The sequence below is a fragment of the Camponotus vicinus genome, unplaced genomic scaffold (assembly GCF_025532165.1).
Source record: "Camponotus vicinus isolate PSW18456_S1 unplaced genomic scaffold, iyCamVici1.0 SCAF_4, whole genome shotgun sequence".
Taxonomy (NCBI): domain Eukaryota; kingdom Metazoa; phylum Arthropoda; class Insecta; order Hymenoptera; family Formicidae; genus Camponotus; species Camponotus vicinus.
The window spans coordinates 10,812,289-10,827,439 of NW_028141976.1; the positions used below are offsets into that span (position 1 = coordinate 10,812,289).

The window sequence follows — 15,151 nt, forward strand, 5'->3', positions numbered from 1 at the left end:
ATCTTTCTACACGAATGTCGATCAATCCGAATAATCATAAGATTTTTAGGCGAAGGATTCGTACTATTTGTACTTCGATCGCGAAATCGAACGCTTTTAATCTTGAGCCAGTTAACTTTTTTTCGATTAATCATCATTACGACTAACGATAAAGTAGCGTATCTTTAATTTTCAAAGCTAAGCATAATTTAATTCAGTACGCGAACTATCATAATTTCTATCGAATTGGCTCTAATACGCTAATACTAATCGCTGCTAGTTCGATATGCACGCGGTTATATGATATACAAAGACCCTCTCCCTCTTCTTCGTCCCATCTCTCACTTTCTTCTCCTCGGTCAAAATCTTTTGGCGTCTTGTATCATTCCGGATACTCGATAAAACTCACCAGAGCAAAATAATAACGACAACTACACGTCTCTCAATGCTATCTAACAAACTTGTCTATCTAATTTAGCTATGAGACTTTGCGACGATTTGCACACAACTCCGTATCACATTCTGAATTTATTTTCAAATGCAATTAAATTTTAATAAGCGATATAGTCAGAGCTGGTAATTTCGTGTACTCTTATGGATTACTGATTTATGTGAAAAATTAATATATATGTATAATTGATTTATATAAAACATTGTTGTTTTATATAAACATTTATATGAAACGTTGTACCCATTTATTATATTATATATATAATATTTAAATCAAATATGACAAATGAGTTGTGACGAATAATCTAAAAAATTAAACTTTTTTTGAGAAATAAATTTTCGTTAATTTCTAGTCTGTTTCCAATTTAATTTTAGAGAAATGAGGTACTTTGTATTTAAAGCAGATAAATGATAATGACACTTTCAAGACGAGAACAGCTCAACGTGGAAGTACCAACTCTGAGCTTTTAACATGATGGGCTGATACATTTTATCGATGTGTCACTAATCATGACAATTAGTCGTATCGCATTCTTACAGCATTGCCTAAAATGAAGCGGAAGGGCAAGAATTGAAACCATTATTTATTAAATTTCCAATCTTTCATGCTGTACATGCGGCAAATTGTATTCTGCGTATACCTTTACATTATCGCGAATAATGACGAAATCTCTATTTTGCGCATTTATAGCGTCAAAATCGATATCGAATATTATATAATCCAATCTTCATATTATTAACTCCTCGAAGCCATATAACCTGCCTATTCTTAACTATTTCGCTTAGTCTCTATTCTTACTTCAACGGCATATGCGCGAAATATAGTCGCGCGATTTAACAATTTAGAGTGAGGAAGCGTGTCCATAACTTCATTATATGTATAAAACACATCATGCTACGTATATATCCTATCTACCGAATCGATTATTCCACACACTGATGAGAAAAGAAACCATTTAAAGAATCGAAACTATAAGAAGCGAAGGATAATAAGCCTGCTTTACAAAGTATGCCATACTTTTTTGCACTCACAATGAAACAGTTATACAAGTAAGCGTTGGGGAGAAGAAAAGAGATAAAAAGTCTCTTATCGTACATTCGTCCGGTATTGTCGAGCGACGAGTTATGGATACGCTTGTGATATCTTCTGTCCTTTGCTCGCTTTCTCGCTCTATGCACGGCCACGTGACGGGAGAGTCGAAAGCGTCAAAAGTACGGAGATTCCATCGTGTTAACGATGTCCCAGTGAATATTAACTTCCGGCGACGGATAATCGTCCCCGAGAGAGCGATCTTATACGTATCTGGATACGTTTCAGGTACGGGCAACGGGATGCATCCGGCACCGACGACGCCTCCCACTGTCATGTACCGAATGCCGCCACCCACGCCGGGCGGCATAAACGAGCCTCAGGAATGCCCGTACTGCCGTCGCACGTTTTCATGCTACTACTCCCTCAAACGTCACTTCCAGGACAAACACGAGCAATCGGACACGCTCTACGTCTGCGAGTTTTGCAATCGTACGTATCGTACCAAGAACTCACTGACGACGCACAAGAGTCTGCAGCATCGCGGCACCAGCGGCGTGCTCAAGCGGCTCCTCAAGGCCTCGGCGATCAAGAACGTCCTCGGTAGCATGCATCAGCAGATGCAGATGCAGCAGCAACCGCAATGAAAACGCCGGAAAAGTCAAAGCCTCCCTGTGCCGCATCGTCTGCGCAATCGTCGCCGTCGTCGTCGTCGTCATCGTCATCGTCATCGCGCTGCTATCGTCGTCGTTTCGTTTTGCTCAACATCAATTCGTCGGCGCGAACCATAAGAATCGAGATCGAATAATCGAAAACACAGAAATGCTACCTTGCATTCCGAGACGTCCTAGTCGAGCCCGAAATCGGCGAGACTGAATCATGATTGATCGACTTCTCTTTCTTTAGCGAAATTACCGATCTGCGATGTAGAAGAGAATAGAATTGCTAACCACAGTTAATTTATCTCGAGATACAATTCACACCTTTTGGTGTCAAGTCGCGAAAGTTGATTAACTTGGATCATACGTAAATTCTAATTTCTCTATCTACGTTAATGATTTATAACCAAGATAAAGGCAATTAGTTAATCACACTTAATTAATTATTGAAGCGAATCAATAATGACTTGAATTAACAAAAAAAATCCTTGCTCCATCGGTTATATTTAGGACCGTAAACTTAAAATGAGGGCAAATCGCTATAAATAAATTGAATTAATCGTTTCGGTTAATTTACTAATTTGCAGTGAAATTCTAATGATCGTATTAGCTCTTATTGCACTTGCAGAACATGCAATGCATATTGTGATTAATTATCGTGAGGCATTAAATGGAAAACGAACGAGAAAGAACGAAGGGGGGAAAGCGAGAAATTCCAAAGTTAAAGTCTGAGTCTGTCTTTTGGTAGATTTTTCTTAGTTTTCTACCGTTTATTCATCGGCCATCGACATATACACACGATTCTGCTAGTTTAGATTTGTCGTAGCGTTGTAATTTTTCTTCGTCAAGACTGCAATGAATCCAAAGAAGGACAATTTGACTGAGAAGTTTGTAATTCGACTGAAACGGGGAAGGAACGAGACGAGGCTTGAACGTTAAGATTAGTGCGCGAAGCAAAAAAAAAAGAAAGAAAGAAACACATTCCATTTTATCAGCGATTGAATCGCTGGTGACTCGAGTTGACTTGAGATGTCGACTCTCCGGCAAGATTTCGTGCGGGAGATCTTACGCATTTTCTCGAGGACGTTATCCCGCCGCGTGTTTTTAACTAGCGTTGTCCAAAAGTTGCACATCGCAAAAAAAAAGAAACGCGTAGAAAGATTAAGAAAACGGATATTTAGGATAGGATGTTTGTAAAGAGGGAACAGTCTTCCGGGAATCGTTTCCGTGATTAAATTCACGTTACGAATGGATTTTTTTTTATATACATCGGAACACACGCCTAACAGTTTTCACGTAGACAACGCGCTTAATGAATCGCTTAACACGTCGGAATTATTAATGTGTTTTCGTGATCTATCTCGTGTTGCAAGTTCGAAAGGTACACATTACACGTGTTCGCGAAACGGGATAAGAATAAATCGCGGATGAAATCGTGTCTCTTTCGTCGAGCGTGAAACGAACAATTTAAACGCGTGATTAATCCGCGAATAAACGCAAGCCGAGAGGAGGCAATTGATCGTAAAAAAAAAAGATTGCGAGATCACGAGGTCTCGGAATCGAAAAATCCCGATTCCACGGTCGAACTGCAAACGCGCGCCGAGATCGTTTTTACGCGATATATCGAGTGGAGAGGATAAGGCGGATCGACGATCTTAGAGGCCTAAAAGGCGACACGACGGACGAGGCGAGGATGCACCGATACGTCCGAAAGTTACGCTGATCGATGAGAAGCGATCGCGACAATGGCAGGAGGTCGTGACGTGTTGCACGATTGATCGACGGTTAATATTTGATAGGAAGGGGGGACGATATCGGTTTTACGAAACGAGACAAGAGAAAGGTAAAGAAGCGTGTGTAGACGCGGAGGTGGTAGAGCTATATCATGGGTTCTTAACTTGTATATGTAGGTTTGTCGTATATGCGCTAAATACAAACTATATTTTTAACTCTTTAAAAGTAATATTTTTAATTGTAAATATATTATATTCGTACGATACATCGATAACGATGATATTCTCCTCTTCAAATTTTATAAAAATCGGCATAGCCCTACCATAGGTATCTGATGGACGAGCGGAGCAGTGACGCGAAGTTTACAGTTTGATTTTTCAATCATCTTTTACGATTTGTAGCCAACATTCTTAAATCTGTTTCCCTCAACGCGCAATTTTTATAGTTGATCGAGCCAAGAAAGATTGTTGCATTTTCCATTCCGTGTTTATCTGTCACTGCGAAAGAGCTGTGTTTCGCAAATCCAACTTTAAATTGATTGACGTAGCCTCGGTCAGTACGCGAACGATTATAGAAAACACTGCTCTGCTCTTCAAATTTTTAATATATCCATATTAACAAATGTACAAGCAAGAAGAAACCCTAAAAGTTGTTCATCGTAACATATTCAGGTTTAAAACTCAGCGTAGAAAACGAGAAAATGTTGATGTTTTATCTGTAAGGCTAAAAAGGAAATGCCATAATAATTAACGAGCAAGTACAAATTATCGTGGAAAATATAAATTATGTCTACGTCTAACTCTTAGGATGCGTAGTATCGGAAAGGGAATATTTAACGGAGAAAGGCGCGGGAAGGAAAGAGAAAGAAAAGGGAAGAAAAGAAACGTACGGGGAAGACACCGCTTGCCTCGAATTCCATTCGCGGCCAGGTAGAAAGATTAAAAGGGAGAAAGAGAAAAAAAAGATGCGCGGGAGGGTAAAAAAGAAGGGAGAGGGTAAGCACGATTTTCCAAACATATCTTCGAAGTGTGAAGTATACTGTGAAAAAAAAATATACGATTTTAGATATTTAGCTATCTCTATATCGAGAGATTTTATAATAATTATTACGTATACATTCTTAAATCGGTAGACCGATTCTCGATGACGTTTGGTCAGGGCATAATGTGGAGAGCACGATATGGATCGATGAGGTGCGGCCGCGAGATATTTTGCGTTTTTGTCTTTCTTATTGTATTACTTTTTTGTTCTTTAAAAAAGTCATTTTCGAGTTACTAAGAAATGCGCGATTGATTAGTGAGGAAAAAAAATTTATCCTAGTCATTCCGGAAATTTTTGTGATTCTGTGATATCGAGGGGGAAGGATCGTGGCATCAAACGATTCGGCGAAAGGAGGCGAAAAAAAGAGAGAGAGAGAGACCAAAAAAAAGTATATGTCTATTCCACATTATGATCGCCGGGCGTAATCTTAAAAGAAACTCTTTTTAGCGTCGAAAAAAAAGAAAGGAAATTAATTATTGATTATTAAATATAAAATGTCGGGAAATTTCTGTGATGTTTTTCGGTTGGTATACTAGCGCGATTGCTAAAGCTATATGAGCGGAAAAAAAAGTATACGGAATTTTATGTCGATGTTCGGTGTTGTATGATATGTTGTAAGGGGCGCGAGACTGTGTGTGTCGGGAAAAAAATTTCCATCGTACTACTTCGAAATTCTCGAGATGGGGTGGGGGTAGGGATGGGATGTTGGGCAATCGCTGATCGATCTGTCGATTTAAAAGAGAGAAAAAAAAGGAATAATTCTTTTTGACAACAAAAGAAACAAAAAATATTTTTTTAAATCTTGCCGCGGTGTTCATAATTAATCGAAGAAATATAGAGAATGATTATAAGGTTCGATGGTTCGAAACTATTCCTACTCCACGATACGTTGAAAATTCACAGATATGTAGACGCGAATCGAGGAATATATATTTTTCTCTCTCCGTACGCGGGATAAATGCACCCAGAACGATCAACCGTTGCCATTCATCGCAGATAGACTTAGTCTAGTGTAAACGTCTAGTAAAAGTCCGCATACGCGTGTTGTGGGTGGATAGATCGTGTGCGCACGAGTGCGTACGAGGGCGTGTTCGCTTCCTTACTTGCGTTACACGTCCCCGCATGCACACGTAAGCACGTAACTGCTGCAGGGTAATGACCCATCACATGCCGAGGCGGAAAAAACGGCGGAAAAAAAAGAAGAAAAACAAAATAATTATAGATTATTTATCGGAATGTGCCAAGGTCCCGAACCGTTTACACGGACGAAATTTTAGATAGGTAGGACGCGCCCCCCGTCTCTCCCGTCGAGCGGAGAAATATTATCAATATTAATAAAGCTAATCGTTTTAGAGTATAAAGAAGGTACGATTTAAAGAAAAAGAAAAAAATATTGCGCAGAAAAAATTTTTTCGGATCTCTAATGTATTAATGAATTTCTCTTCGTCCCGTATGGTTTTTAGAGGAGGAAGCCGAGGAGAAGATGAATACGCGGCGAAAATAAATATTTTCTATTCTATCTAAACGTTATCTTTCGCTCGCATCCTGTGTATAACGTGCATGTATATATTTACGAGATGTATAAGAAATACCGCGTAATTCTCCCGATTATACGAGAAAATTATAAATTACACCGACGTGTAAGACTCAGCAGGATTTATTATATCGCGGCGGTATAGGGTGCGATGCGTGTGTCGCTTCGAGGATCGTAGCGTCTCTCTCTGCGGTTTTCACGGCAGTGAAAAAGTTACTGTTTACTTAAAATCACTCGGTTTTCGCCTGTCGACCGGCGACAAAAAGGTGCAATCTCATCGTCAACAGACTAAACATATGTATATGTGTATATCGTAACCGTTCAAGGCAGGAACGACCGTCTTCGGAAGCGTTTCCTCGCACTCCGCGCTGTTAACAGCTTCATTTTGACCTGTCAAAAGAGAAACTTCTAAGTTAGTCACCCATTCTTCGACGAACGGGTTCTTCGGTATAAATTCGAATCGGTGTAACTCGAAGAGGTCAAGTTTACTTCCTGGCGCTGTGACGAATACGCGAATTTATACTTTTGAGAAGGCTGATTTTTTTGTAACGTTTAATTGTCGATTTATTTAAAGACTCAAATTTATTTCTACTAGTGTTTCCTCGTTTTTCTTAATATATATATATATATACATACATACATATATATATTCCTATTTTTTAGAGGAACCGACTGATTAGATTTTTCTTTTTTTTTTTAATTGGTTTAAAGTTTTCTTTCATCGTGTGTGATATTATATTACCAAAGAGCATCGAGAAAACTTTGTAATACTTTCCCGGAATGATATTCGTCTTGAAAAAGTATTGCGAAAATATCGCATTTTATAACGCGTCGAATTTTCTATTGAAAGTAGAGCGATATATTATTTTTATTTAATTTTTTTTATCTATTTCCATTTTTAACAAAATCCAATATTTTAACTAAAAATAAATATTAACTGACAAAATTGATACTAAATAATGGCGATTCGTAACTCTAACACGAGGAATATCGAGAGTCTGGGAAAGTTATAAATCGATTGTTTTCGGTAGGGGAACACTCTTCAATTTTAACGAAAAGAGAAAAGAAATTTCATTTTCAAAAGGGGGATCAAAATGCAACTATAAATGGAAAATAAAGAGAAGTAAGGAAAAATACATACTAATCAATAAAACAAAATAAAATAACAATGTAATTATATGAAATTGAAGACAAAAAAAAAAGAAAAGAACGTCGTGCATAGGAGAAAGACTACTTAGATTTATTTTTATTATGTCTTCAAAAAGACTTTAAATAAAATATTTAAATTGTGCCATAATTAATATTAAAAGAATCTTAAGTATAAATTTATTGTTACGAAGATTTTTAAATTTATCGGAAGAAGAGAAAATTACAAAAAGAAAAGGAGACGAAAAATAATGATGAAACGATAAGAAAAAGAAAATATCATTACTGTCTACGGATAAATTAATGCATAGTACGATAATACTTAGAGAACAAAAAACGTCGTGTCAGTTTAATGACGATTATTATATCGACAAGAGAAAAACTATAGGGTTAAAAACGGTTGATTATTTACGCTCAATATAACTAAGAACTTACGTATAGTACGGATCTTTTCTACTCGTACCAAAAATTTTATTGCTAACTGTCGACTTTGTTTTTTTTTCTTTTTTTATGTACATAGGGCATTACCTCATATCGTTCTCATCGAGTATGCACTGCGAGATTATGATTAAGGTGTTAATTAAATTCATTTGAATTTAAATGTCTGACTACGAAGACGATTGGTTTCGCTAGACGGAGATATTCGAAGGAGAAACCTAAATAGATTATGTTTACGGTGATAAAGTTGATTACACGTACGATTATACACATCGCACATTTTGTCGCATGTGACAAGATTATTGCATTATGTCGCGCGCCGACGTGCATTATCGTCGGCGTAACGCGTAATTCGCGCGATGCGGCATCAAGCTTCGACGAATATCTGGCTAATGCAACTTATCGTCTATAGTCAATTTAACATCCAATCCAATTATTCGGGCCAATGAGAACTTTGCGAGACTTCAAACGTCGCACGTCATCTATTGTTCGCACGAGTGAAACGACACTGGAGAATTTAATGTACCCTTGAATGTACATATGTGTACTCCCCGGAGAGAATGTGCGTGTATATGTATGTGTGAGAAAGAGAAAGAGAGAGAGAGAGAGATAGAGATGAGCCCATGTGAATATACAACACCTCCAAATAATTAAAGTGTAATTGAAGTGTGTATATGTGTATGTATATGTATGTACGTGTACGTATACGTATATGTATACGATAATTATATCTGTGTATATATTAGATTAAGTGAAGGCACGTCGAGCGTGCGTGTCACGAATAATCGAATATCGCACGAGCGTAAACGAATGAGGTATGCGCTATTTTCTTAATGTATCATACAACGTAATAGACACGCGGGAAAGATTCGTAACGGCTGCGGATTCGTCTTACTTTTGTTGAAAGCGTTCCGAGGGAACGAGGATTCCTCGGAGGGAGATCCTCGCGGTTCTCTTCCCCGAGAGAAGACGGATCGACGGAGAGAGATCGAGAGCGAGAATCCGCAGTAGTTGCGCTCCTCCTCTCGCTTCACGCATATTGTACGTCCGTTATTTCTGATACTATTATGGATATTCATTGTACGTATATTAAACATATCTTCCGCGAGAGAGTCTATCCACATATGGAGGAGATACTTGTGTATTCTAACATCGCCGGAGAGTTTTATATATTATGCTTTTTATGTATCATATTATGATTATCTCATTGTCACCGTCATCGTCATCGTTGCCGCCGCCATAATCTTCACCAGCGTCACTCTCATTGATAATAGCATCATCACACATCATCCCCCTCATCATTATAATTATTTTACTATTATTATTATTATTATTATTATTATTATTATTATTATTATTATTAATTATTGATTATATAAATATTATTATTAGTAGTAGTAGAGCAGCACAGTTTAGTATAGTTTTTATTTTATAGCTACTACTACTAGTATGATTATATTACTGCTGTTATATTGTTATTAGTACTGCTATATTACTATTATTTTCAATATTGTCAATAATTTTTGTTATATCACAATACGTTTATTATAAGATTATAGTTTAATCAAACTTTGTTCATAAAATGTGTACAATATTGACGACTGGTCGATGGTACTGGTTATGTTGCACTATGCACGCATAAATATTGTATAGACACCTTTGTTAGAGTATCTTATCTTTTCAGATCCTTATTTTTATTTCGTATTCTATTACGACGTTTTATAAAACCGATTGTTTAAATGTGTTAGGGGATCTTATTATATTGAATGCTTATTATTATTTTTATTATTATTACACACGCAGTTATTATTATTATTATTATTATTATTATTATTATTATTATTATTATATTATTATATTATTATTATTGCCGCTATTATAGTAATTACAGTTATTATGACTATATTGCTGTTATTATGATTATTTTATATTGCTATTATTATCGCTATTCACCACTGCAATCATCTTTTACAAACTAATACCGCTATCGCTACATAATCGATATTGCTATTATAAAGAGTAATATTTATCGAAAATTCGTTGTGACCTATGTATTTTTGTCCGCAAACCTGAGATGAGAGAGGGGAGAGATACATAGTCACGACGTGTATAGACTGCGAATCGCGAAAAATCGTTCGCTCGCGTCGCAAAGTGTTTGCCGACGCGTGTGCGACACTAGTATCCATCCCTTTTTATCGCTACATCGTAAGTTTAATTTTAGTTGCATCATCGTCACAAACATCATAAGCTGTCGAAGTTTAGAACGGGTCGTAGAACGCAAAAGGATCCACGTGTTGCAAGAGCAGATCATAGCATGCTTTTTTCGGTCTATATTTCTTTTTTCTTCTCTCGAGAAATCCTTACATCTGTATCCGCAGGAAGAGCGTCAACGAAGATATCGAGATTATCGCGAAGGAAGTAGTTCTCGCGTGGACTCTGCTCCTTACATTCACTTTCGGGTTCATATTTCTTTTCTACGCTCTCGATCCTCGACATGATGCACGAATCCGAGATCAATCAAACGAACCGAGTTGTTTTATGATACCACAAGATTAAACAAGTGAGAAATATGAAAAAAAGTCGCAGAGTTTAACGAAAAACTTGAACGTTCTTTTTTACTACGAATGACTAAAGAGAGATATATCTTTAAAAGATTTTTACTTTCTTAAATTTCTGATACGATTTCTAATTTTCTAATAGATTGTAATACAAATTATAATTTTTCACGACTTGCCAGTAACTTGATACATACATATTTATATAATGTAAATTAATATTTAATTATAAAATATAATATATTTCAATTTTATTACATTTAATTTATTATTCAATATATTTTAAATTTATCTTAATTTATTCTGTAAATGATATTTTATTTTCCAAAGCTATCTCGGGATGCATTATATCGAGGTTCGAGTGCACCTATGCTTTCTACATCCCGTCGTCGTACCAATGTCGATTGACTCGCTCAAATCGATCAATTTAACCGTAATAGAAAACGATGTATCAGTACGAGTCCGTATTAAGTTTGCAACGAAGGGGGAGGGAAGGGATTACGCTTCTCGACAAGAATTCTCGCACAATTTCGCGACGTTGTGGAATCTTCGGTGGACAATCACGGCCCGACTATAATTATAATGTAAACAAAGTGCAACACGCTGCCTTGCTGAACAGTACAAGTACAAAACGAATACAAATACATAAAGAAAGAAAAAAAAAGTACGCGTCTTCGATTTAATAAACGGGAACGATTACCGGTAGTTAAGAGATATCAAAACGAAGATAAAAACGACGACAAATTGTTAAGCCGTTAAGTGATGGAAAAGAACAAAAAAAAAAATAAATAAATAAATAAAAAAGAGGCTCCGTTGATATATGACAACGGCCCGGATCCGTCGATCATATTACTATGCATGCACGAAGGCTAAATCAACGACGGTGAAAATGCGTTTGTTCATAGATACCTCAGTTGCCGTGGCCTCAGACCTTTTTCGAGTTTTACACAATCACCTTTCGCTAAGATATCTTGTCCGTATGTCTGTCTGTCGCACTTGTATAAATTTAGACAAAGAGAGGAAGAAAGGCGCAATACCTTGCACTTGTGTAAACTTACGCATCTTGTATATAGATAATACTGTGTATACAGAATCATCGAGCATTAAGTATATCTACGCGTATATCTGGCTTTCGACATTTGTCTAAAGCGAAAGGGTTCAATCTGACAAAATTACATATATCGGTCTAAATTCTTTTGCTCCGATCTTGCATTTGGATCGCAAAATTAACGATCGCCTGTGTCGAGTACTTTAGAAGTATACGCGGTATTAAACTTGAGGCAGGCGATCGATTCGATCGGATTGGAAAATGTAAGAGATACCAGATCTATCTTTACTATGATCCAGAATATTGAAATAGGACGGACTTGAGACGAAGATATAGAAGGATCTCAATTTAGATGCTTTCTTTTTTGTATCTCCTACATTTTCTCCCTTCAATTTAATCGGGGGACGACGGATACACTTGTATATATTTACCCCGCAACAATTACATACACGCATCTCTTCTTCTTCCCTCGCTGATTGTTCTTCCATCACGCGTCCCCGAGTTGAAGAGACCTGTCGCGATCGACCTCTGCCACCGACTTTCTATACCACTTCCATAATTAATGAACGCGTAAGATTTGTACGCCCCTGCCCGTATTTGCGATATATAATCGAGTACGATCGAGGAGGACAATCGGCAACATTCGCCCCGACGAAGCCTATCCGAGAAAGAGCCTAATTACACTTTATGCCTCCGCGAAATCATGGTTCCGGAAAGGTTCCACGCACAAATGCGAAGCTTCCGGTCCCGTTCTGGGCCCAAAGCGAAACGACACTGCCAAAATCTACGTACAGCTCGTTAAGACTAACGTCAAACTCCACCATCCCTTCTCCCTGATGAGATCATCCTGAGTTAAGGGGCTATTCTACTGTGACGGCTCAAAAAATAAGCTATTTTTAATAATTTTTTTTTTGAAAACTGTTGCATGTATCGATACAAACTTTTTTTTCGCTTAAAGGTACACTCTTAGAGAATAGAAAACAATTTTTTTTGTTGCATATAAATGTATATTTATTTAATAATTTATAATCGTGTAAAGGCATGAAAAAAAAAGTATGTTGCTGGCGTTGATGATTTGCGCTCTCCAGGTGATCTGAAACAAAAAATTCAAAAAGGTTCTTAATCTGTATGAGTGTCGCTATCGCTCGAACTAGAATTATTTTATATTGCAAAATAACAAAATGGCGTCGTTTTTTGCAAAAGTGTTCGAAAAACACGTTTTTTTTCGTCATAATTTGGGCAAAAGTATAAGTTAAAATTAATATTTTTTAATAATTCTAGTTCGGGCGATAGCGACACTCATACAGATTAAGAACCTTTTTGAATTTTTTGTTTCAGATCACCTGGAGAGCGCAAATCATCAACGCCAGCAACATACTTTCTTTTTCATGCCTTTACACGATTATAAATTGTTAAATAAATATACATTTATATGCAACAAAAAAAATTGTTTCTATTCTCTAAGAGTGTACCTTCAAGCGAAAAAAAAGTTTGTACCGATACATGCAACAGTTTTCAAAAAAAATTATTAAAAATAGCTTATTTTTTGAGCCGTCACAGTAGAATAGCCCCTTAATCTAAATAACGATATATATATATATATATATATATATATATATATATATATAATATCTTCCGCGCGTCTGAGGCTCGGCAATAAGATATATTTCTCATCTAAGCTACAATAGTTGTTGTTGTACTTATTTCTCTCCTCTATTTCGTCACCAGTCTCTGGATGTTAAATGCGGCTACGAGCAACACGTGCATCGTTCGTATGCGACGGATTCCCAGAGTGCACTTTTTAAGGGAACGAGTGAGATAGAACGATGTGCATGTGAGCGATGAGCGCGCGAAACTTCGCGTATTATTATTATTCTTATTATTATTATTATATTATTATTATTATTATTACTATATTTTACAGAATGCGGATATTAGATATAAAAATATGTATAAATAGAAACATATACACACAGACAGAGACGTACACGCAATTGCGAGCGCGCAAGATTACGCACGCGCACACATGTACACATATTGTTCCGTTATCGCCGTTATACCATCCGTGTAACATAACATTGCGAATAAACTTGCAGTTTATTAACCGATCAAACCTGTGACTGTTCCCCGTAAACGATCATGCTCTATAAGATCTCCACATATCTTACTGGAAATAAACATTTTCGTAATCAAAATAGATTTGCATATGTACCTAATTTTGATAGATACACCTTGAAGAAGACTAAAGAAGACGAGAGAAAAAGAACCGATTTACAAAGAGGTAAGGTTATTATGTATAAAGCTATTAATTCTGTTTTATAATGTAAAGAGAAAACTCTCGACATACTACTTTATTTTTAGATCCTAGCCCTTAATTGAATGTTTGAAATTAAAATGTACATCCGAGAAGATATTGAGAGAATATTGAATATTCTTTAGAAGATTCTAACACTTTAATAATGTTATTTCAAACTTTTGAATAAATAATTTTTTCAAAGTAGACGACAATTAAAGTATGAGAAAATCTCCAAAATCGATACATCTATTAAAAAATAATAAAAGCATAGAAAAAAATATGACAAAAATTGCGGTAAAAAATAATTATCAAAATGAAATAAATTTGAAAACTTATACAAACATAGAATAGTATAATATGATAAAAAATATCCCCCTATTACATATACTGCAAATTAAATTATGTAATTCATCAAAGACAATGTCGCAGAAAAAAAGCTTTCAAACTTCAAAAATTCTTGATACAATTCAATTTAACGAAAAAGATTATAAAGTAATAATTGTATAAATTATATTTTTGACAAATAAATCGAGCGAATTATCATCTCTTGTAAATGCAATATTTAATTATTAGAGATAGCGATGTATCGATTTGTGAGATTTATATCAGTTTTAGTACCTTTTATATAATGCACTAATAATAATAATAAATAACAACAAAAAAACAATAACTAAACAAATTATTAAAATTTATCATGTGGAAGTACACATGTAATTTCAATTATAGAGTCTAAAATTATTAATAATGCGATTATGCTTATTTGATTTATCAAACTTTTGTTTTGTCTATAGATATATCGTGCAATAAATTTTAATATTCTTTATTTTAATGCAAATTTGGACATCATAAACAAACATAAATTAAAGTATTCATAAATAAAAATTAATATTCTTTCAATATTTGTTTCGATATATAATAACATGAATATTTACAGATTTACAAATCTCTATTCATAAAATATTAGGATTGTGAAAAAATACTTTTGAGAAATATTGATCTCTCGTTCTTCATTACCCTTTGCTCGTCAAATGATGAATTATAACAATAAAAACGTAATCGTATAAATCATGAAAAATTAATTTAGCATACATAAGTATAAAATAGTAGATCGCGCAAAAATACGTCTAAAATAGATAAAATAGACGCGAATTGTGACACTCTCAACTGATCATCATTATCGAGCCAAGTGTTGAATAAAGCTAGGTTATATAGGGTGATATAAAGTGCTTGCAACTATATCC

General features: G+C 35.6%; 2 protein-coding genes across 10 annotated transcripts in view; one reads left to right on the forward strand and one right to left on the reverse strand.

Annotated features, from left to right (window-relative positions):
- Positions 1-11,301, forward strand: part of Br (broad-complex core protein) — a 69,960-nt gene extending 58,659 nt beyond the window's left edge. For 2 of the 4 annotated variants that reach the window (XM_083096384.1, XM_083096382.1), the window contains exon 6: positions 1,748-11,301. In XM_083096384.1, coding sequence (XP_082952510.1) covers positions 1,748-2,106 — 359 coding nt within the window. In that variant the 3' untranslated portion in view covers positions 2,107-11,301. The remainder of the gene's footprint in view (positions 1-1,747) is intronic. The other 2 variants (XM_083096386.1, XM_083096385.1) reach the window with 1 other exon arrangement.
- Positions 1-15,151, reverse strand: part of LOC145970020 (uncharacterized) — a 137,891-nt gene that overhangs the window by 113,569 nt on the left and 9,171 nt on the right. The window lies entirely within an intron of this gene.